We start from the raw sequence: 22,599 nt of genomic DNA on the forward strand, positions 1-22,599 counted from the left end.
CTAAGACTATGTGTTAGGTCTGTCTTCTATTCCAAGTATTTAGCTGCTTGACTGTCTTAGTCTTAACTGATTAAAACTACAGTGGTGCCTCGCAAGACGAAATTAATCCGTTCCGTGAGTCTCTTCGTCTTGAGGTTTTTTCGTCTTGCGAAGCACGGCTATTAGCAGCTTAGCGGCTATTAGCGGCTTAGCGGCTTTAAGAAAAAGGAAACAAACTCGCAAGAACTCGCAAGAAGTTTCGTCTTGCAAAGCAAGCCCATAGGGAAATTCGTCTTGCGGAACGACTCAAAAAACGGAAAACCCTTTCATCTAGCGAGTTTTTCGTCTTGCGAGGCATTCGTCTTGTGGGGCACCACTGTATTACACTCAAACAAAGATGATTTGAGGTTATTTAATACAGCTAATATGTTGTCTTCAAGGAGATGACACTCATTTGCAAAGACACCTTCCTATCTGACCACGAGAAGCCAAACTCTGCAACCACAAGCATATGAAATGCTCACAACCTGCTCCTCCAGGCAAACAAAATGATGCTTTGCATATATATTTTTATCCAGCACTCTGCTTATTCATCTCTTACTTCTGCCTTCCTCATTTTTAAAAAAAAAGATTTTTCTTTGAAGAATTCTGGAGATTTACCATTTACTAAGCCTTCTCAGGTGTTCTGCTACAGGTTTTCAGCTACATGCGTTGCTTTAGGCCAGAATGGGAATGGTTGCCCTCTTGACAGGGTAAGCAGAAGACGGCCATTCTCCTCTCTCTTTTTAAAAGTCCCAAACACAGTGTGGCTTCTCTGTGTCTCACCAGCAAGAGAGAACACACAGAGCGGTAAAAAATAAATAAATACAAGCACAGAAACTCTATGGCACGTGATCCACCTCATAGGATGGGTGTACATAGAAAGGCTGTAAGATGCAAAGGTTGAGGAAAATTTCAGGGAGAAAGGAAAGCCCCTGTGCTGCTGACAGGATTGCGTAAGAAGTCAGGGGATGTTGGTGGCCTGCCAGGTAACCTGACTGGAGATGAGGAAGCTATCAGGAGTCTGGATAAAGAAAAAGGGAAACAAAGAACTGGAATATCTGTTATGAGGTGCCAAAGCAACATTGCCCAAAGCATCCTCGTGGTCAATACCTGCTCCATCCATAACTTGTGGGATAATTACATGAATTACAGCTATCATGTTGGAAGTCTCCATTAGCTTCAAACATGGGGACCTCAGCAATATTTTGTGAGGAACAGGGTCAGGAGCCCCTCCATCCTGTAGGAAGAACATGGATGATTCAACAGGAGGTGGCTGCTTTCAGCAGCAAGCAGGAACCTCGTGCTGATCAGCTCTAACAAGAAGTAATGAATGGGCTGCTAAGGGGATAAAAGAAAGTGGCCATCGGTTCAGAAAAGTGGAAAACACAATAGTGATTTGGGGCAGAGGGGTTCCAGCAAAGTGTTTATAGAGTCCTTTGGAGCAGTCTTCCCCAACCGGCTGCTGTCCAAATATTTTGGATTCCAACTCCTATTTGCTTGGCCAAATGTCAGGGATTATGGGAGTTTTAGTCCAACAAAATCTAAAGGGCAGCATATTGGGGAAGACTGGTCTACCTTTTCCCTTACTGAGCAAGCTGTTGTTCATTTAATTTTGCAGTCACATATGACAAAAATATTCTATCAGCAAGTTGTAGGAGCGTTGAGAAACATAATTTCTTTAACTTATATAGCTACTTACTGAGAAGAGCCAAGCAACTGAGGCCTGCAGCCTGCAGCTTTGCACTAGCAGGGTATTTTCCAACAGCTGTTACAATGAATTGATGTACATCATTCAATACCAGGATATTGAAAAAGTTTTCTGTATACAAGAGATTAAAAAAAGCTGAGTCGCATGCAAACACAGGATGCGTGCATTTTACACACATATTGCGCAGCAATGGCCATCATCTGAATAAGAAAATAGATATTCATGAAAAGTAAATACAATTTTTCAATCAACGGCCTCCAAATTCTCCTCTCGAAACAACTATGAGTTGTTTTTATCTGTACATAGTTACAAAAGTGGGGTACATGAACTGGGGTGATAGTGGCTGCAGGGGGAAACCTTGTTGGCTTTAGGAAAGGTCAAATAGATGGAAGCTCCGTCCAATCCCTTGCCTGCTTTCTGTTCCTTCTGAGGAATCACAACTATTCAAAGGCATTTAAGATTGGTTTTGGTTTTGCAATTGTGGCTCTGTAGCCCTCCAGATGTGGCTGGACTATATTTCTGAACACCCTGACCATTGATCATGTTGGCTGGGACTAACAGGAGCTGGTCTCCAACATCTGGAGGGCCACAGGTTCCATATCCCTGCTTTAAAATGGAAACAGTCCCAAGGAGTCAAATTCAAATCTTGAAACCAAAAGCTATGTTTCTGCCGGGAAAATCCCTCCCAAGCAGTACCAGTCTGACACATTAAGTAATGTGGCGTTTTGTTTTGTTTTTCTGGTGAGGCAGCAAATCTAAACACACAACTGTGAGCAGGTCTCTCCTCAATTTCTTCTCACACAAAAGGGGGTTCTTCCTACGATTAAGGCAGCTACACCCAGAAGAGAAAAGGCCTGAACAAATGAGACCTTTTCAAATTATGTAAGTGCCCAAGACCCAAAGAACTCCTTGGATCTTTAGTGAGTGCATTCACTGGGGTTTCACAGCTTTATTTTTCAACTGCAGCTTCTCTTGCTGCACTGGAGACTGCTCCCCCAAAGTCCCCTGAGCTTCAGGAAATCTTGCCAGGCAGCATAACATGCTCTCTTAGAAAGAAGGGCTTCAGAAGCTCCTCTATATTCATGGAGCTCTTTATGCACCCTTTTTACTACTATTTTTCCTCTACAGATAAATCCAGTTTACTCTAGAAATATCACCCATGTTAAATAAAGGGGATCATGTTCTCACCCAATGCAAGTTTGTGCAACAAGCAGCAGCTCACTTCCTGAATTGCTTCATTGTCGGGGAAATCTTTCATCATTTGAACGATGACATTGTAACACCTCACATTTCCAGACATAAGAATTTCTGCATTGCTAGCTAAACACAACAGAAGGAATAAACTTATTTGAGAGAAGAAGAAAGATTCATGCACAAGTGTTCTTTTAAAATTGACTGATGGGAATATTAATTCATTGTAAGACTGAAGTGTGCACAACAAAATCACCTTGCGTATTTCTACTGCTAGACCAAGCATGGTTTTTTTCCTGCATTCTGAACAGAACATTGACAATATCTTAGGCAAACACATAGTTTCAATGTACTGTTACAATGTTCAGAACAGAATTCTGAGAAACCTTTATTTTCAAATGTTTTCCACTTTAGCTTTGGCATGCCAGCTGTAGGCTGAGCAGAAAAGAGTGCCAGCAGACACTATTTCAAAGGCTGACACCCACCCAAAAAAGAATCTCAGTGTGTTGTGTTGAACCTTCCAGTTGTGCTTAGCTCCGTTTCATGCACTGCTTTCCTATACTTCCAATTTTTCACTCCATATCTCCAGGACAGGAAAAGCTTTGCCTGCTTAATCTCTACATTAGGAACATAGGTAAGGTAAAGGTAAAGGTAAAGGTAAAGGTAAAGGTAAAGGACCCCTGGACGGCTAAGTCCAGTCAAATTTAACTATGGGGAACCAGCATTTGTCTGCAAACAACTTTCCAGGTCATATGGCTGGCATGATTAAACCTATTAAGTATTATACTCATGAGCGTTATGGTACAGGAAACATGGCCAGGAGGCTGTGGGGAGCACTGTCACTGCTACAAGCAGCAGCTAACCTTTTAAAATTATTTTTAAGAAAGTGAAAAGATGAATGAGAAGAAACCTCCTATAAACCTCATATAAAGTAAGGCAAGTCACTCCCAAAAAGGTTTAAGGAAGTTTTATGAAATTTGCACATAGTCAGTCCCTACTCACTCCTGTTTTCATGCAGCACAAATGGTTTCACAAAGAGGATGTGAATTTCAGTACAGCTCTTATACTGAGGAATTGAGCCAAAACAAAGGCAGCACCCATCTTTCAGTTCAGAAATAATTTTCAGACATCAAATACAGATCAGAGCACACCAATGATCTCTCTTTTAGGAACTGCCCTTCATTTGCAAGTCCAGACAGGAACTGCTGATTAATTCTTAAGGGCACACCCTCACCCCATGCACACTCTAAGTATTAAAAACTACCAATACTTACGTGGTCCTGCCAATGAATGTAAAGACAACAGGGCAAGAAGTACTAAGTTTTCTTTTTTGGGGAATTTTTTGAGCACATTCAGTATGATCATGTGATCTTTGTCCTCAACAAATTCAATCAGCTGCTCCTCTGGAACTGAATTTTAAAAATAAAGACGTAAAGACATAAGCTCTTTAATACATGTGTAAATTTTCATTCACTGAAGGCAAACTAAGGATACACCTGGGACAACACAAGAGCAGTCTACCAGCACCAGACCACTATCCATGCTTTCTTCTTCTTTCCAAAGCAAACCTGACTGTTCTAAAGTATAATGAGCAAATGATAGAAGGAATCATGATTCAGGTGAGTTAACAATAGGGAAGAAAAATTAAGAGTGAAGCTAGGGAGACATGAGCCTGTTAAGAAAAACAAAACAGACTTCCAAGCCCAGAGGAAGTACAGTGGTACCTTGGTTCTCGAACTTAATCTGTTCCAGGAGTCCGTTTGACTCACGAAACCATTCAAAAACCAGGGCATGGCTTCCAATTGGCTGCAGGAGCTTCCTGCACCCAATCGGAATCCGCAGAAGCCCCATCGGATGTTAGGCTTCCAAAAAACGTTCACAAACCAGAACACTTACTTCCGAGTTTGCGGCATTCGGGAACCGATTTGTTCGAAAAACTAAGCCGTTTGGGAACCAAGGTTCCACTGTACCTGCTTTAGCATCCAGCCTGCTTTAGCATCCAAACTTCCTCTATTTCATCTTCACCCACTTCCCTTCTTGGCGTCCTCTCTGTTGCAACTTCGAGTTTCATCCATCCCGATCCTCCACATCTGAACTGGTAAAGATAGCTCCTCTTTTATGAATGGATTTCTTCATTCACCTGTGCCATTTTAATCTTCCAATATTACACAACTAACGTGAGCAGACCACTTGTGTGAGCGCTTATTTTTATTTGATTACTTACCCACTCTTTATCCTAAGGTGGGAGTGTGTGAGCTGGTTGCTGCTAACTTCTTCATTGGTTCTGTTTTAGCAAAAAATACTTCTACATCTCCTCCACCTGAGAGATGTGCCAACTCGGGACAGGAGCACAGTCTGCACATCTCCTAGGCAGTGGAAGCCACAGGTTTTTGGTTTTTTTTTGGGGGGGGGGGGGTTCAGCAGGAAGAGAATTATTTCCCCTTGTTTAGAATGTGTGCTGGTTGTCTGCACAATAGGAATTTTGTACAGGATAGAGAGGAAAAGGAATAGGAAGAGTGACACATTTCCATTTCCTCTCTGGTCCAAAATATAGTTTTCATGAATGCCTGATTCTTCCTGTACACACCAAATGTATTTACTCCACTGTATTTCAACTCCCCTCCCTAAGGAATTCTTTCTAGCTCTAGCTATTGCCTTGATACTAATAATAGTTGTTGGGTATGAGCTCTGGTGAACAAAAACAAGACCATTAACTACAGTGGTGCCCCGCAAGACGAATGCCTCGCAAGACGAAAAACCCGCTAGACGAAAGGGTTTTCCGTTTTTGAGTTGCTTCGCAAGACGATTTTCCCTATGGGCTTGCTTCGCAAGACGAAAACGTCTTGCAAGTCTTGCGATTTTTTTCGCTCCCCCCCCCCCTTTTTCTAAGCCGCTAAGCAGCTAATAGCCTTTTAGCCGCTAAGCCTTTAATAGCCGCTAAGCCGCTAATAGCGCTAATAGCGCTAATCCGCTAATAGGGTTGCTTCGCAAGATGAAAAAACCGCTAGACGAAGAGACTCACGGAACGGATTGTTTTCGTCTTGCGAGGCACCACTGTACAAAAGTGACTTTTTATTTTATTTACTTTCCACATAGCAGCATGCAGGAGGCTTTTGAACACAGAACACAGGAAACTGCCATATACTGAGTCAGACCACTGGTCCATCTAGATCAGTATTGTCCATGCTGATTAGAAGCGGGTTTCCACGTTTTCAGACCAAGGTCCCTCCTAGACCTACCTGAAGATTCTGGATATTGTACCTGGGGCCTTGTGTGTGCTAAGCACGCACTCTATCACTGAGTTGCAGTCCTTACTGATGAACCAACTTTATACAATTTTCTTTTTATCATCGTCTTCCAAACAAAACACAAGTCAGACACAAAGGACTTTGGACTGTTGTATAATTAAAGGATAGTAGATAGACAATCTCCAAAGAAAATAAGATTTTAAAAATAAAAGTCTACTAGGAAGTTCTGAAATCCCTACTGTACATGGCAAATTGTGGGAAGAATAATGTGTAACACCTTTTTGGCATCAAACAAGTTTATTGAGTTCGATCTGCTTACAGAAAATGATTTTTTTAAAAAACAAAACTGTACCATTTTCAGAAGAGGATTTCCAAGGTTAAAATAGATTTTTCGGCATGAACTGATCAGTTTTTGGTGCTATTAACTAAATGTTAAATTCACAAAAACTGTGGGTGGATGCTTAACAGGCCAAGCTCTGCCACAAGATCCAAGAGATACCCATGATCCAGATACAGCATTTGTGTATTGACCGTATGCCATTACCACTCCTGCTGCTGTGTCACAGAAGATTTGCAGCTGGCCACAGCAGTCACAAAATTTCCCAAACACAAGCAAAGGAGCACTAAAGGCAACTGCATAGCACCTCTTTTATGCCTTGGGTTTTCCAGTGCTTGGCAGGGCAAGGAATGTATTTAAAGGAATGGTGGGATCTGCTTTGACACCAATCAGTAGACAGACTGGTTAATTAAAGACTATAAAAGTACCAATTCAACATCAAGTGATCTGGGATATGTGTCCTTATTTACTGGACAGTCTGCAGCTCCCTGCACCAGTGATGATGCAGATATCCACATACTCCTGCGGCTGTCAATCTTAGGAAGAGGTGGTTTCTTTAATTAATATCACCTTGGCTAACTCTTCTTGTAAGAAGCAGCTTACAATTGCAGGTTATCATTGCTACCCACCCAGAACTACTGCTGTCACTTTATTTTCCAAAACAGTGCTAGGAAAATGAGTAATTTAAATGATTCAGCTGAGAATTTAACTACAAAGTATTTTCTTCCTTAACACCTTATTTCACAAACATATTTCGTGTTTCATCAGGCAACACTAAGAACTTGAAGAGAAAAAATACCTGTTCTCACAATTTACCTTTTTCAAGAAGCATGTGCAAAGCTTTACATCCATATTTCTGGATCTCCTCATTATCAGAAAATGTGTCCATGGCATCAAATATCAGTAAAAATACGTCTGTTCCTTCCTCCAAGAGAAGAAGTGTTATTACATCTACAAATGGGGGGGGGGGGGGGAGGGAAGTTGCAGGTTTACCAAAATATTTCTTTTTTTCTGCAGTCACAAACCACTTTAAAAATACATTATCTCAGAATTGGATTGTCAAAAATAAGCCACAAAGATTCAATGGGACTTACTCCCAGGTATGCATGTAGATTGCACGCCTAAATTACACAACAATCTGATGCATGTTTATGTAGAATGGAAGTACAACGCACTGCATTTGATATGACTTCCTACTAGGAATGGGCAATTTGTCAGATTCTTCCAATCTTAAATTCAGTCCTCCACATTTCCACATCAGTTTGTGATTAAAAATAAAAACCAGGATAATTTATCACCATTTTAGTGCACATTTCTCCTGATAAAACACATTTTTGTGTGCAATTTTGCCTGTGCACATATTTTGTAAAGCAATTTCCCATGCTGTAATGCATTTTGTATGTAATTTTCACTAACATATGCAATTATACACACACTTTAACCTAGTATACACACTTTTGTACATAATGCTTGGCACTGGAAAATTCTGAGAAGTGTGAATTATTTTACAGCACTGTTTATGGATTACATAAATTCAGCTTTACATGCAAACTGAATTGAATTTCTTCCCCATCTCTACTTACTTCCAAATAAATATTGTACTAGAACAGCATTAATCCTTAATCCTACTATCAATCCATTACCGTTATCATAAAAAATGGCAATGTCCTCAAAAGTAAAAGTGTTAGCAGCCGTTTTACACATTTTCTGCATCCATATAATTTGATAATAGGCAATGCAAGATTCAAGCAAAAAACATAATTGTGTTACCGATGTGCAAAAAAATACAAGTAAAGTTTGTGTCCCTCAGCAAAGCAACAGGTAACATGTTTGCTTTGAAGTCCCCAGGACCAGAATTCTCATGGTGTAAAATAATTTGAATCCTTTTACTAGGAAGGGTGACACCTTGGTTTCATGCCGAAATGTGATTTAACAATCAATCTCTCCCACCCTCTTAAGAGTATAAAGTGGGTGGCTGCTTACCTCCCTGCTTCCACAGATAATTGTTGGAGAATGATAGGAGAGTTTTGTGCCATTTTCAATTATGCTTCTGGCTCTATGTTTGAACAGCTTCTGCCACACTAGAACAGCTGCCTGCTCAATCCAGGAATAGGATACTGATTGCACACATGCACACTTTTTTTCTCCTGGGATAGAAGGTGCTTATGCATTAACTAATGCAATATAGATTAAACAGCCACCAGGACCAATTGTTAAAGGTAAGGTAAAGGTAAAAGGTTAAGGTAAATGCAAGACTGGCAGTGTTCTGTACAGTATTCTAACCCTAAGTAATTGTAACATTTGGAAAAGGCAATACCTGAAGAGAGAAGCATATTTAATGCTTTGAGGCCAACAGTTGAAAGGTGTATGTTCACATTGTGGTTTTTAAGCATCTTAAGAATGTGCCTGAAGTGGAAACAGAAAAAATGAACTTGATACCAGAACAAAACACTCACATTAAGTTTCAAGAAAGCAAGTACTTTCCTTCCACATCAGAGTGAATAAAAATCACATGACATACATAGATGCTTCTAGTTGCGTGCAACAACGAATAACTACCAATTGAGATGGACATATGCTTCAAAAGACACAACTAGCTAATGGAATCTGAGTGGATATCACAACATGGATGACTATCCAGATGTATATCCATGCACCTCTGAACACAAATCTCACTATCTATATCAGGTGGCTGTCATCAAATATCTGCCTGTCCACTGAGCATTCAGACCTCTAGGGACCCTCTCACATCACCCAAATAATCAAAGGGAGCCAAATTGATTAGAGCAGGGCAGCCCAACTTTTCAGACCAAATGGGATCCAAAAGTACTTCGACACATAACCCACAGGCCGCACACTGCCTTGTTGTGCAGAGGTGGGGGGAGCACAGTCAAAATTTGACACACACCCACACCCTCATACTGCCTTTCCAAAGCTGGATAGGTGAGGAGCCAGGCTTTGAGAAGGAGGCGTGAGGCTCTAACAGGGTCCTAGAACCCTCCCACCTCCTTCCCAAAACTGAGAAAGCACGAATTAGGCTTGGGGAAAGAGGATGGAGGACCCTGTCAGAGCCCTCACACCTCCTTGCCAAAGTCCAGCACTTCACAGGAGGGTAAGGGGCATGAAATGTTGCCAAGAGCTGCTAAAAAAGGGCTTGAGGACTGCGTGTTGGACTGCCCTGGGTTAGAGTGTTAGATTGGGGAGACTAAAGTTCAAATACAGTACTCACTCAGCCATGAATTTCAAAAGCCCTAGGCCAGTCACTATCAAACCAGCCTAACCTACCTCAAAGCGTTCCAAGAATGAAAAGGGGATAGAACTGCCCTAAGGTGGTGGTGGGGATGTGAATGGGATACAAGTGTAATAAAATAAATAAGGATCTCCTGGATTATCAGAGGAAGGTTCTATGCATTCTCCCCACTCCGTGCATACACTTGAACCAAAATGAGTTCTGGCTGAAGGGACTGGCATTGTTGCTGAGGATATAGCAAGGCTCATAGGCAAACAATGACCAAATGACCTTGACCGCTGCCCCTTTGCATACAAATGCATGGAGGTGCTCATATAGCAAAGTATTCGTAAGATATTTATGGTACAGTGGTACCTTGGGTTAAGTACTTAATTCGTTCTGGAGGTCCGTTCTTAACCTGAAACTGTTCTTAACCTGAAGCACCACTTTAGCTAATGGGGCCTCCTGCTGCTGCCACGCCGCCGGAGCACAATGTCTGTTCTGATCCTGAAGCAAAGTTCTTAACCTGAAGCACTATTTCTGGGTTAGAGTCTGTAACCTGAAGCGTATGTAACCTGAAGCGTATGTAACCTGAGGTACCAATGTACACTGGTGAAATGCAATGCAGCTGAAAGCATCTACATGATACAAACATGGTCCTGCAATGACTTCAAATCATTGTTGAACTTCTGCCAATAAGACAGAGCATCCTCAGCTTTTTGCACTAACTATAGGAAGAGTGATTTAGCTGTTGTTGAAGAAGTTTGAGACATTTAGAAAGGAAGATTCAGCTTAACACACTAATTAAGCATGATACTTGTTAAGCTGCCATGGTGCATTGTCAATATTTATTATGCTGCACAGGGTACTCCAAGGCACAACTGTCTCCTGTGCAACCGCCTTGTATCATTAAACTCTGCACTGACAGACTCCAAGGAAAGATTCAAATCAGCTTAAAACCTTGTCACATACCAGGGTGATATTTCCCCAAAGGGTCTAATTATTAGCTTTGCATTCAGTGCATGTAAATAAGCTTCAAAGATATGCAGAAATGAAGGGATAGGGCAAATTTCCTCCAAACTTTTAGAATGGCTCCACAGGCTATGGAATACAATGTCTTAGGCAGCAGTGCTGTATACCTTCAACTCATCCCAAATTCAACTGTGTACAGCGATAAAAGAATAAGAAGATATAGTCAGATATGAAGTTCTTTCATGTCATTTGGTAGTAGTGAAAGTAGGAGCCCTATCAGTTTCATAAGAGAAAAAAATGGATTGCTCTCAGAATATAATCCAGGGAGGGCAAGCAGTGCTTAATCTCTAACAAGAAAGACGGCTCAGATCTATGTGACATCCTTGCTGTCTGCCCTGGGGATAATTAATTTTAAGAGGATGACAACGGCAACGTATTCTTAGTGATGAAAGTTACTCTGCATATGCTCAGTGGTCATTTTTTTTATCAAATAGAACTGAACAAAAATATTTTTAGCAGGCACCAAGGCAATTACCTGGTGTCAGTTTATACATGTGTGTATAAACACAAACACACAGAGAACAGCTGGTTTTGCTGTCAATCTTATTCTTCCCTTAATGTGTCAGGTGGGTTTCCCACTTTCTTAATGTGGCACATCTGCTTTTATATTATATACTGTATTGTTATTCCTTAAGATCAACATCAGAATTTTTTATCTTCCCAGTTGCACATGCTGTGTTCAAGTACTGCAATTTAACTTAAATGCTAATGCCACATATGCAGCTTAGAGCTGTATATTATTTAGAGTCAATGGTGAGCATTGAGATAGCAAAGTTTGCCAACGATACTAAATCATGCAGGGTGGTTAAAATAAAGAGAGATTGTGAAGGGTTCCAAAAGGATATCTCCAAACTGGGTTTATGGACAATGCACTTCAATGACAAATGCAATTCAATGTGTTGGCACACTGGGACAAAAAAATTGTAATTTCACACAAACACTCATGGGGTCTAAACTAGTGAAACCTTGGAACTGTAGTGTATAGTGTCAGATATAGCTCCATGAAGGTGTTGAGCCAGTGCATGGAAGCTGCAAAGAACGCAAGTGTCATGGTAGGAATCATTAGGAAAGGAACTGAAAATAAAAACATCAGTATCATAAAGCCATTATACAAATATATGGTGTAAACACACTTTGAATACTGTGCACGGTTTTCATCACCCCACCTCAGAAAGGGTATTGTAGAGCTGGAAAAGGTTTGGGAAAAGGAAACCAAAATGATCAAGAGAATGGAGCAACTCCCTTATAAGGAAAGGTTACAAAATCTGCGGCTTTTTATTTTAGAGAAAAGGTGAGTAAGGGGAGAAAGAGTTGTGTGAAATGATGCATGGTGTGGAGAAAATGGATTGAGAAAAGTTTTTCTCCCTCTCATTAACACTTGAACTCAGGGCTATCCAGTGAAACTGAGTGTTGGAAGATTCAGAGTTAAACTGTGGATTTCACTCCCAAAAGTACAGTAGTAGTGTTTGATTATTTTTAAGAAGGATTGGGGAAATTCATGGAAGATAAGTGGCTACCAGCTGCAATGGTTACGCTTTGCCTTCATGGCCGGAGCTAGTATGCGTCTGAATACCATTTGCTGGAAACAGCAGGAGGGGACAGGAGCTAACCTGCTACAGTTTGACAGGTCTATCAAATGATGGATTTTCTTCTCAATTTCTGGAGAAGTATACATTTATGTGACCTTACAAAACATTTTTGGCTGGATCCAAGTGTCCTCCTGCCGATGAAAGGGCTTGAGCCCAGAAGAGGCCCCTGTGAACAGAAGGGGGGGGGGATTTTTTCCAAACCCCCCTCATCCCCAAGTATAATTTCACTTGCTGCTATGGTTACCCACCTACCTAAGGCAGATTGTTTAAGGGTACAGGAAGAAGGCAAAATCGAGATGCTGCAACACCCCATTTAATAGGCAGAACTCCACACATGTAACTCCAACTCTGTGTTTATCAAGGGACAAACATCATGAAAATTAGGAGTAGGAAATATGTGTAAGCCTATGAACTAATATAGTAAGAAACAGCTACCAATACGAAGGTGGGGTAAAAAACACACGCAGAAAATTATTAGTTCACTACTCAGATCAACAGTAAAACTTATTGCGGAAACCTCTCTCCCAGTATTCACAACCTCAAAAGCTGTTTAAAGACAGAAGTGAAATGTTTTCACCTCCCCTACTTCCTGAAAGCTCTGTGACAAAACAGATGTTGAAATATTCAGAAAGTAACTAGAAGACTTTACTTTTTTTCCTCCTTGAAAATGGTTACGGTACTATTTACCACAACATTAGTCATCAGACCCAAGGGACAAGGTAGGCTGTCTGGGCAGATTTAGCCTAGTTCTACAACAGAAACATCCAAGAGTCCTGTGGCATCTTAAAGACTAACACATTCATTATGGCAAAAGCTTTCATGAAAAATTCATCAGTTACAGAAGTTTCTGTTCTCTAAAAAGGGACAGATATTTTTCTGAAAGTTTTAATCATCTTACAGCACTGCTGTTGCGTGTACATTTTTAAGATTTCCTTTAGCATATCCAGGCCATCCGCTTGATATTAATATACAAATATACACAATAGACAAAATAGGCATTAATATCACATTTCCGTGATTTTTTACTCAGCTCATAAGAAAGAGAGATGGACTTATTACCACCCTAAAAACTCATCAAAAGCTAGAGACACTTAGGTAAAACTAAGAATGTAATGAGAAAAAGCCCATCTTCTCCAAACCTTCCACCCAGGCCCCTTCTGTGCTATAGAAGTTGTTGCCCAAATTAGCTCTACCCAACCTCACGCATTTGTAATCAATTTCCTCTGCAAGAAACCTAATAATAGTAATAAAATATTTATACCCCACCCATTTGCTTCTTTGAAGCTTATGCACAGATCCTATAAGCAGTACAATGGCTTGTTGGAAGGAAAATGATATAAACTGGAGGGGAATATAATCTGAACAGTGGTTCCATCTGGGCAGGACCCCTTGTGTTAAGATGCCACAGCCTTGTGTAGCAGCAGTTTTTGGTGACTGGTTCTAACAGAGGAGAGAGGGAGCCAGTCTCAGATTTTATTAAGTGGGTCCTGAATCAGGTTAATTTAGGCTTCCTCGGGCCTGAAGAACGCCACAGTCACCTTTGACTGGACTTAACCATGCAGGGGTCCTTTACCTTCTTAGTCTGGCTGGTGTGGTTAAGAAAAGAATCTGATTGGCTGAAGGTCCAGTCAGGTGGGAGTTATATGTCGCAGGGAAGTCAACTGTCAGTTAAGGAAAAGCAGTTGAGGAGGTGGAACAGAAAGGAGTTGACGAGGAAGGAGTGAGCAATTTCCTTTTGGGATTATAGGGACAGAACTGCCCAAACTGTATAGAAATTTATTTATGTACGCTACTACAGCGGCAAGAACATTACTTGCCCAGATATGGAAAGAAGTCCCAGCAAAGGAAGAATGAATACAAAAAATTATGGAATATGCAGAAATGGCGAAACTTACCGGAAGAATAAGAAATCAAGATAACCAACTTTTTATAAAAGAATGGAAATGGTTTACTGAATATTTACAAATAAATTGTAAACAGATAAGAACATTGGCAGGATTATTGTAATAACCTGCAGTTTTATAAAAGTATATATTTAAAGTAGATGAACAAATGAGTAAATTGAGTTAATTTGGATATGCTGAAAATATTAAAAATAAATTTAAGGAACTGCAGAAAGAGGGGGAAGGAAGACAAGTTTTGAAATGTTAAAATGATTATAAAATTATTGAAATGTGTAAAATTGAAAATCATAAATAAATTCATAATAAAAAAGGAAGGAGTGAGCAGAGAGAAAAGCTGAGGAGAATAGCTAAGGCCTGGATATTAATACTTTGTGTGTTGTTAATACTTGTGTGGTCAAGATTGAAAAAGACCTGGTGATTGAGTTGGGCTGAAAAGTTCTCCTGAGATTACACAAGTGGCCTAACCTGTCCAAGCAGCCAGTACAGTGGTACCTCAAGTTGTGTTCCGCTCTTGTTATGGACTTTCAGCTTACAAACGCGGCGTGCACATGCACATAAGTGATCGATTGTGCAGCGCACATGTGCAGAAAGAGGCACTCTAGTTGCGGACTTTTTGGGGTGCAAACGGCACTCCAAAACGGATTAAGTCTGCAACTAGAGGTACCACTGTACAAGCAGAGAAGGAAATTTAGGAGGCAGACTGTCTGCAGCGGCTAGACTGGGTTGTGGGAGTGGTGGGTTGTGGCTAGGGTGGAAGATAATGGAATTTGGCCTGAGGTAAAAGCCACTAAAAGGCTGGGGTCAGCAACATTGTCTTGAGGCTATAGAAACTCTTGTCAAGCACTTTTAAGACCTTAATGTAAATACTGTAATGCTGCTTCCTTATGTACATAGTTTCCACTCAATAAAACAATCTTAGTTAAAATATTGTCCTTTGTCTAGTGGTGGCATCCACTTCACATCTAAGCTAGCTACCAGCAGGTTTTGTAAACATTCTGAGAGAATTGGTGGCAGATGTCTAAACCTGTGTTTTTCACATAGTGAGGCTGAGACAATCAGGTATCCCCGACATCAGATATTATATTCTGGTCCATAGTAACAACATGCAAAATTAAACACCAACTTATTATATTTACAACTGTTCTTTCTTCTCTTCTGAGAACGATTCATACATTTGGTTACTGAGTCAAAGGAGAAGAAGCAAATCTTCTGCCAACTGTTAGTGACAATTTATTATTCACTTGTTTTTAGTGTAAGTTATCAATATTCTTGCAGGGAACTCTGTCAAAACACATATTTTAAAACAATACAAACGCACTAGGTGATAAACAGCTTTTAAACATAACAACATAAACATTTACACTAAAGTCACCCTGCCAAAAAAGAATAAAACCAAACCAAACACAACAATACATTTATACATTAGAAAAGCTAAAATGGCACACCACTCTAGGAATTTCTTTCCATATTTTGTTTCTTTCCAAACCTAGCGAACAGCCCCACAATCTCAAATGGGAAATTATTAGGTAAAAAAGACCCCAACCCCCACAACTCTTGCCCCAAAACAGTGATAAAAGTAAGGCTTGCTTGATTTTGCCCAGAAATTGAAATAGTTAACAAAGGTTTAGAGAAGAGTATCACATTTCTCCAGTAATAATAGTAATTTCTATGTATTTCCATTTTGTGGAAACACTGAATTGTACATACACATTACACTATTTTTAAAACATTAATGTACTTACTGGTGAACACCAAGCACTTCCCAATCCTTCCCAACACCTTGAGGAGCTGCTAAGTCATGAAGCGTGTCTGGGCAAACTTCAATAAGTTTGCAAAGAAGCGACCATCCCACCTTAAAAGCAAAAAACACAACTAGTTTTCAAAGCACACATCAAGCTCTTTTTTGCACCATCACAAGACTTTACAACTACAAAGTTCTGAGGATGGACTGTTACAATGGCAGATTTAGTCCAACTTTCAAAACATGCTATTACACTATTCAGATTGAGATACTAGTTTTTAACGTATACTGGTTTGAGGGGAATTTTTATTGATTTTTTGCTTCAAAAATATTATCTCTCTTTCACACACAATTGCTATTTAAATACAGATACACATAAACACTTCCTCCTATGGCACAATTTGGGTATTTTCATTCTGCATTTGATTCCAACTGCCAGTCAAAAAAAAGTTGACAGCTACTGCTATTGTCACAAGACACCTTTGGAGCCTCATTCACATGCTTAGGGATTTCCCAACATTACTCAAGCTTCCATAAGAGAGACTTCAGCTTCGTAATTCACTGATAATGTATGCATCATACATAGTGAGATAGGCATTGTGGACGCAGTCTATTAATGTGTTATCAATGCACTGCATGTCCAGACAATGTGGAAGCAATGCCCACATCACTCCAGTTCAAAGAATATCCATTTAAATGGTAAACTACATGGAATATACTTTCAACTGTGAATAATACACACTTAAAAGGTCAGATCTCTGCAGAATAAACATTGAAGTGGTAATCTGAAAGGATTCCAGAGGCGTCCTGCCAATTTATGCATGCCATGTGACCAATTCGCAACACAAGTACATATTTGTATTTTAACTGTATTACTTATTTAGTCAAATTCAGAAACTGAGGTCTGAAATATAAACTTCTAGTTTACCCTAAAGGCATTAAGATAGTAAAGGCAAATCACCTAAGGACATTACCGTATTTTTCGCTCTAGAAGATGCACCTAGTTTTTAGAGGAGGAAAACAAGAAAAAAAATCTCTCCATCTCTGCGCAGCGCCTCTCCAGCGAAGCGGGAGAAGGAACGGAGCCCCTTCCATTTTCCCTTCCGCTTTGCTGAAGGGGCGCTGCGCAGCTCTCTCTCTCTGTGCAGCGCCATTCGCTCGATAAGATGCACACACATTCCCTACTTTTTAGGAGGAAAAAAGTGTGTCTTATGGAGCGAAAAATACGGTACTTCTCCTTCTGTCAATTTCAAGAGATAAAACGCTGTCATGATGATCTGAAATTGGTTTTCACTTCCTAGAATCATAGAATTGTAGAGTCGGGATCCCAAGGGTCATCTAGTCCAACAAATTAATAGGACGCAGCATACAAGTTAACAAGGCACAAAATATGATGAGATTGGCCCAAGTTTTTCTTGTTATTTCTCTCCTGATCCAATCCTTTACAGTGACAGCAGCATCCGGTGCTTTGCTACCCAGCAACAGTCCAAGCATTGAACATGGAACTACAAGCAAGTAGGGGGAAAGTCATTGCGTCTCTTAGGAGTGTTGCTTCAAGGGCTTTTGGAGAGTGGCATGAAAGTGAAAAGACAAGAGCTGCCAGAAATGCCTTGTGCTTGTGTATAAGGGCCCTCAGGGCAGCCCTGTTCCACAAGTGACAACATAACTAAAAGCCACTTCAAATAATCAGCAGAATCAAAATGGGAGGAATTATCATGGAATCTACCATTTCAGGCAGATCCGTACGGATCACGTTTGCAACCCAAGCATCCATTGTATTCTACTTTTCCCCCCAAGAGTGCAAAGATCAAATATTTCCTCGTCCACATTCTTTAAAACTCCTCCCCTCACACTTTGAAGGAAAAGCTTTAACCACTTGATTTGGTAGATTTTATAAAAACATAGCAAATCACTTATTTCCAGAAATGCATTGTGTAGGATGCACATTTGGCTTTACGGCACAAGCCACTGCTTGTATTGCAGTCATGAAGCCAATAATAAACTAGCATGTTGATTTGCCCTGATGAAAAAAGGCCACAGCAGTGCAAAGAGTCCATAATCATCAACTTTGTCCAAAGCATCCATTTCTTTGACTATGCAGAAGGATCAAACCCTGAACAGAACAGGGGGGGAAATCACTTCTTATTTAATTTGAGTGTATGATAACTTAATTATGGAGAGATCTTCACAGGTATCCTCCCACAAAAGCAGAACCAGACTTGATAGGACATAGAGGCTGCCAGCTGCCTTCTTGTTCATTTCTGCCTGAAAAACACTCATATTATTATGATAACTAAACACACCCACATAATTTCCTTTTTAAAATGTATGGTTCACATTCCAAGAAGTTTCCTTTATTTAAAATTACTGCTTGAGGTGTGATATTCTCTGCTTATTATACAATATGTCATGCACTTAAAGCAGGAACCATTTATATCAGCCGGATGGAACAGATATGTAAATTTATTGACATGTAGTCTCTAACTATTTTGTATTCATGTTTCCTAAGAACGTTGTTTGAAAATACTTATAGTTACATATCTCAATTAAAATTATACATGCAAATTAAGCAAATTTGAATAACTCCTTTAAATAATACTTTTCACATTGTTGTTTTAAAGTGGGCTAGCCTGTTAGAACATCCAGGTCAAATCTTAAGACATATAATAGATGGGTTCATTTCCTTTCAACTTGCGCTGCTTTTAAACTTAACCAAAATGAGACAGCATGCTGAAGTCTATACCTGCAGCACATATTTTACAGTTAACATTTTTCCCGACATGAAAATAATGTCAAGAATTTCATGGGTTACACCATTGCCAGTCATCAAATTGTTCAAATGTATTATTTTTATTTATTAAATTTCTATATTGCCCTTCATTCAAGCATCAAAGGGTGGTTTACAAAAGGTAGAAATGCCCCAGGGGAAGAGCTTCAAGACAAGGTCAATTGGATTTACGGAACTGGAATGATGGCTGAACTTGAACATTCAAGTCACTTACTTTTGCAGTACTCTCATTTTCAAAGGGTAGACATAATAGTCTCATGCACTAGCAGCTGAAACATCAAGTCTTAGGGCCCCTTAAGGATGAATGCTTATGTCATGAGCCTAATAGTTTGTCTTCAGGATGGCACGTTTTTTCTTGCTTCCCCATTTTCAAGTAACTCACACATGCGCCTTTCAGAGAGATGAACTGAACCCAAATTTGCTTTAGAAATGGGTACAAATTGAGTTGAGACATCCCTAATCACCACAAAGAGCATCTTCGGACCTAGGATTTCTATTTGGGCATCCCTTTCTATATCCTGATATCATATTAAACTTTGCAGTAGACATCACCCTGCAATAAAGTGAGGTTGGAGAAAACAAAGTCAAATTGTTCTTCATCTGCTGGGATAGCTCAGTGAGTAGATCACGACTCTCTTAATCTCAGGGTTCTGGGTTCGAGCAAAAGATTCCTGCATCTCAGGGGGTTGGCCTAGAGACGACCCTTGTGGTTCTGACTCCACAATTCTCTATGCGCTGGGCTGGGAGCAGGGGTGGGAGAAGTATAAAAAAAGAGGAGCCGATAGCTCAGTGGGTTAGAGCATGTCGCTGATAAAGCCAAGGGGTCTGATTGCCATTTGGGCCACCTGCTTCTTCCTGCCTTGGACGAGATGACCGGTGGGGGGGTCCCCTTCCAAGTGCTCAATTCTGCGACCCAACAAACAGTTCTTTCTTTTTTATTTTGTAGGATTTTTATTAAGTTTTTCTAATTTACATTTTAGAACACAGTGGTACCTCGGGTTAAGTACTTCATTCGTTCCGGAGGTCTGTTCTTAACCTGAAACTGTTCTTAACCTGAAGCACCACTTTAGCTAATGGAGCCTCCTGCTGCCGCTGGAGCCCGATTTCTGTTCTCATCCTGAAGCCAAGTTCTTAACCTGAAACACTATTTCTGGGTTACGGAGTCTGTAACCTGAAGCGTATGTAACCTGAAGCGTATGTAACCCGAGGTGCCACTGTATTCTTTTAAACCACCTTAAACCAACGGCTTCCCTTCTTCTCTTTCTCATTTTACATACCACAAATCCCGCACTATTTCTGGGTTACGGAGTCTGTAACCTGAAGCGTATGTAACCTGAAGCGTATGTAACCCGAGGTACCGCTGTATTCTTTTAAAGCACCTTAAACCAACAGCTTCCCTTCTTCTTTCTCATTTTACATACCACAAATCCCTGCCTATTTTATATACGTGAAACCATTCAGTGTTGCATCCATCAAAACTGATCTACACCGTTGAATTTATCATCTCAGTGCTGCCAGCGGGTTTTTTTTAGAAACGCACACATTTTTTCACCCATGCAAGCATTTCCCGTTCTTCTTTTAAACGTGCTTTTCTTTATTTACCTGCTGCACGCTCGCCGCCCTCATGTACGAGGCCAGCACCAACAACAGAGGCACGTGGACGTTCTTCCCGACGAGCAAGGGAGGACCTGAGCGAGACCAAAGAGGGAGAGAGAAAAGAAATAAAAAGGAAAAGCGGAATAGGAAAATGCCGGGGGGGGGGGGGGGAGAGAGAGCGAAAAAGTTATTGCCACGTTACTCAACAGCTCGGAAAGCCAAGCAAGAATAAAACCCCGAAAGGCGAAGGCTGCTCTCCGGAGTTTACCGCTGGGCGACGAGGCGAAGGCGAGGAGATCCCTCAGGATCTGGACGAGGGTCTCGATCTGCTTCCCTTCCTGGACATTCTTCAGGCGGACGATGAGCTTCTGGAGAGCCGCTTCCCTCTCCTCCGCCTCGTCGCCCCGGCAGCTCCTGCTGCTCCCCCTCCGGCCTCCGCTCATGTCTCCCTCGGCGGACACAAACTTTCCCTCAGCGAGAGCAGCTCGGAGGGATCCCCCCTCACAAACCCCGCAGCCCCGCGGCAGGCTCCCTCCTGCCCGCTCGGCCGCGACGGAGGAGGAGGAGGGGTGGCGGCGGCGAAGGGAGCCGGCAGTGCGCGCCCCATGCCCGTAGATGGCGCTTTCGTTGCGGCCGCTTGCCCCGCCGGGCTCGAGGCGGGGAGGAGAAAAGAGGCGGGAAATGAGCTCGGCCGGCCTGGCGGCTTCGCTTTCCCGAGCCTCGTCAAGGGGAGGGAAGCGGGAGGAGGCGCAGGCGCCGAAAACGAAAGCGAGGGAGCGGCGGGGAAAGGGATTTTTACGGAGGGAGATGGCTGGGCAGCTCGGGGTGAGGGGATGGGGGCGGCGAAGTGGCCCTGGCCCGCGCAAAAAAAAGGCGGCTCTCCTGAGGGCGGGATACGGGGGAAATGGCGACCTCATGGCGTGGTTGTGTGAGGCGGGAGGAAAAGGCGGTTTCGAGGCGCCCTCCCGCCTCAGAGTTTTGTTCTGTTTTTCCAGAAAATTTAGTCGTTTTCTCTTATAATGCATAGACAAAAACACAAAAGAAAAACATTACATTTGACACAACATAAAAAATTATCAACAATAAAAACACACAAAATAAAAGAATACATTTTTCTTCTTATTCCCTGGTGTATTTACATTGCTAAAAGGCTTCCCCGACACCCTCCAATCTGGATTTCATATTACATATTTAGCAGTTCCCAATTTCATATTTATAACATAAGTATCTTCTTTCATAACAAACTTCTCAACCTTACTTCCAATTGTCATCCATGATAATCTTTATTATTAACCTTTTTCTATCCCTTAGTCTGTTACTTCTAGGGATTTCCTAATTATCTTATATTACAGTATCTCACTAAATATTCTTTAAATTTCTTCCAGTCTTCTTGTGTTTCCTCCTCTTTCTGGTCGCAGATTCTTCCAGTCAGGTCAGCCAGCTCCAAAAAGTCCATCTTCATCTGCCATTCTTCTAATGTCAGTATTTCTTGCAATTTCCAATTTTTGGCTAATAAAAGTCTTGCTGCTGTAGTGGCATACAAAAACAGTCTGACATCCTTCTTGGGCAGTTCCGGTCCTGTTATTCCAAGTAGAAAGGCTTCTGGTTTCTTAATAAATGTATTTTTCAACATTTTTTTAAAATTCATTATAAATCTTTTCCCAGAAGTCTTTCACCTTGGGACACGTCCGCCACATATGAAAAAAGTGCCTTCCTTCTCTTTACATTTCCAACTTAAGTTATCATTAGCGTGGTAATGAGTTGACGAAGGCGAGCTGAGGGGAAAATATCCCCGGTCATAGTAATAATATTACTATTATTATTAATTTCCTTTCCTCCAAAAGGCTGTTGTCTTTTGCGCCAAATTCTCTCTCTCTCTCCCCCTCTATCTCTATATATACACTTTTCAGATTTATACATTTCATTCATTTTACACTCATTCTAACATTTCCAAGCTTGACTTCCTTTCCCCTCTTTCTGCAGGTCCTTAAATTTGTTTTTTTAATACCTTCTGCATATCCAAATTCATTTAATTTGCTCGTTTAATTATCTGCTTTACATATACGCTCTTAATGAAACTGCCGGTTGTTACAATAGTCCTGCCAATGTTTTTATCAGTTTGCAATTTATCTGTAAATATTCAATAAACCATTTCCATTCTTTTATAAAAAGTTGGTTATCTTGATTTTTGATTTTTCCAGTAAGTTTCGCCATT

The 22,599-nt window shown here is 40.9% G+C and overlaps 1 protein-coding gene across 4 annotated transcripts in view; it reads right to left on the reverse strand.

The window, feature by feature from the left end:
• Positions 1-21,568, reverse strand: part of LRRK2 (leucine rich repeat kinase 2) — an 84,716-nt gene extending 63,148 nt beyond the window's left edge. The window contains exons 1-8 of one of the 4 annotated variants that reach the window (XM_077935800.1): positions 20,653-21,563; positions 20,391-20,476; positions 16,002-16,111; positions 8,823-8,911; positions 7,322-7,456; positions 4,195-4,329; positions 2,918-3,049; positions 1,721-1,840 (exon numbers count right to left, since the gene is read on the reverse strand). In XM_077935800.1, the coding sequence (XP_077791926.1) occupies positions 1,721-1,840; positions 2,918-3,049; positions 4,195-4,329; positions 7,322-7,456; positions 8,823-8,911; positions 16,002-16,111; positions 20,391-20,476; positions 20,653-21,409 (1,564 nt within the window). In that variant the 5' untranslated portion in view covers positions 21,410-21,563. Of the gene's footprint in view, positions 1-1,720; positions 1,841-2,917; positions 3,050-4,194; positions 4,330-7,321; positions 7,457-8,822; positions 8,912-16,001; positions 16,112-20,390; positions 20,478-20,652 lie in introns of those variants that run through there. The other 3 variants (XM_028745830.2, XM_077935802.1, XM_028745833.2) reach the window with 3 other exon arrangements.
• Positions 21,569-22,599: the final 1,031 nt, after the last annotated feature.

Source organism: Podarcis muralis, chromosome 10, assembly GCF_964188315.1.
Source record: "Podarcis muralis chromosome 10, rPodMur119.hap1.1, whole genome shotgun sequence".
In the NCBI taxonomy this organism is placed as follows: domain Eukaryota; kingdom Metazoa; phylum Chordata; class Lepidosauria; order Squamata; family Lacertidae; genus Podarcis; species Podarcis muralis.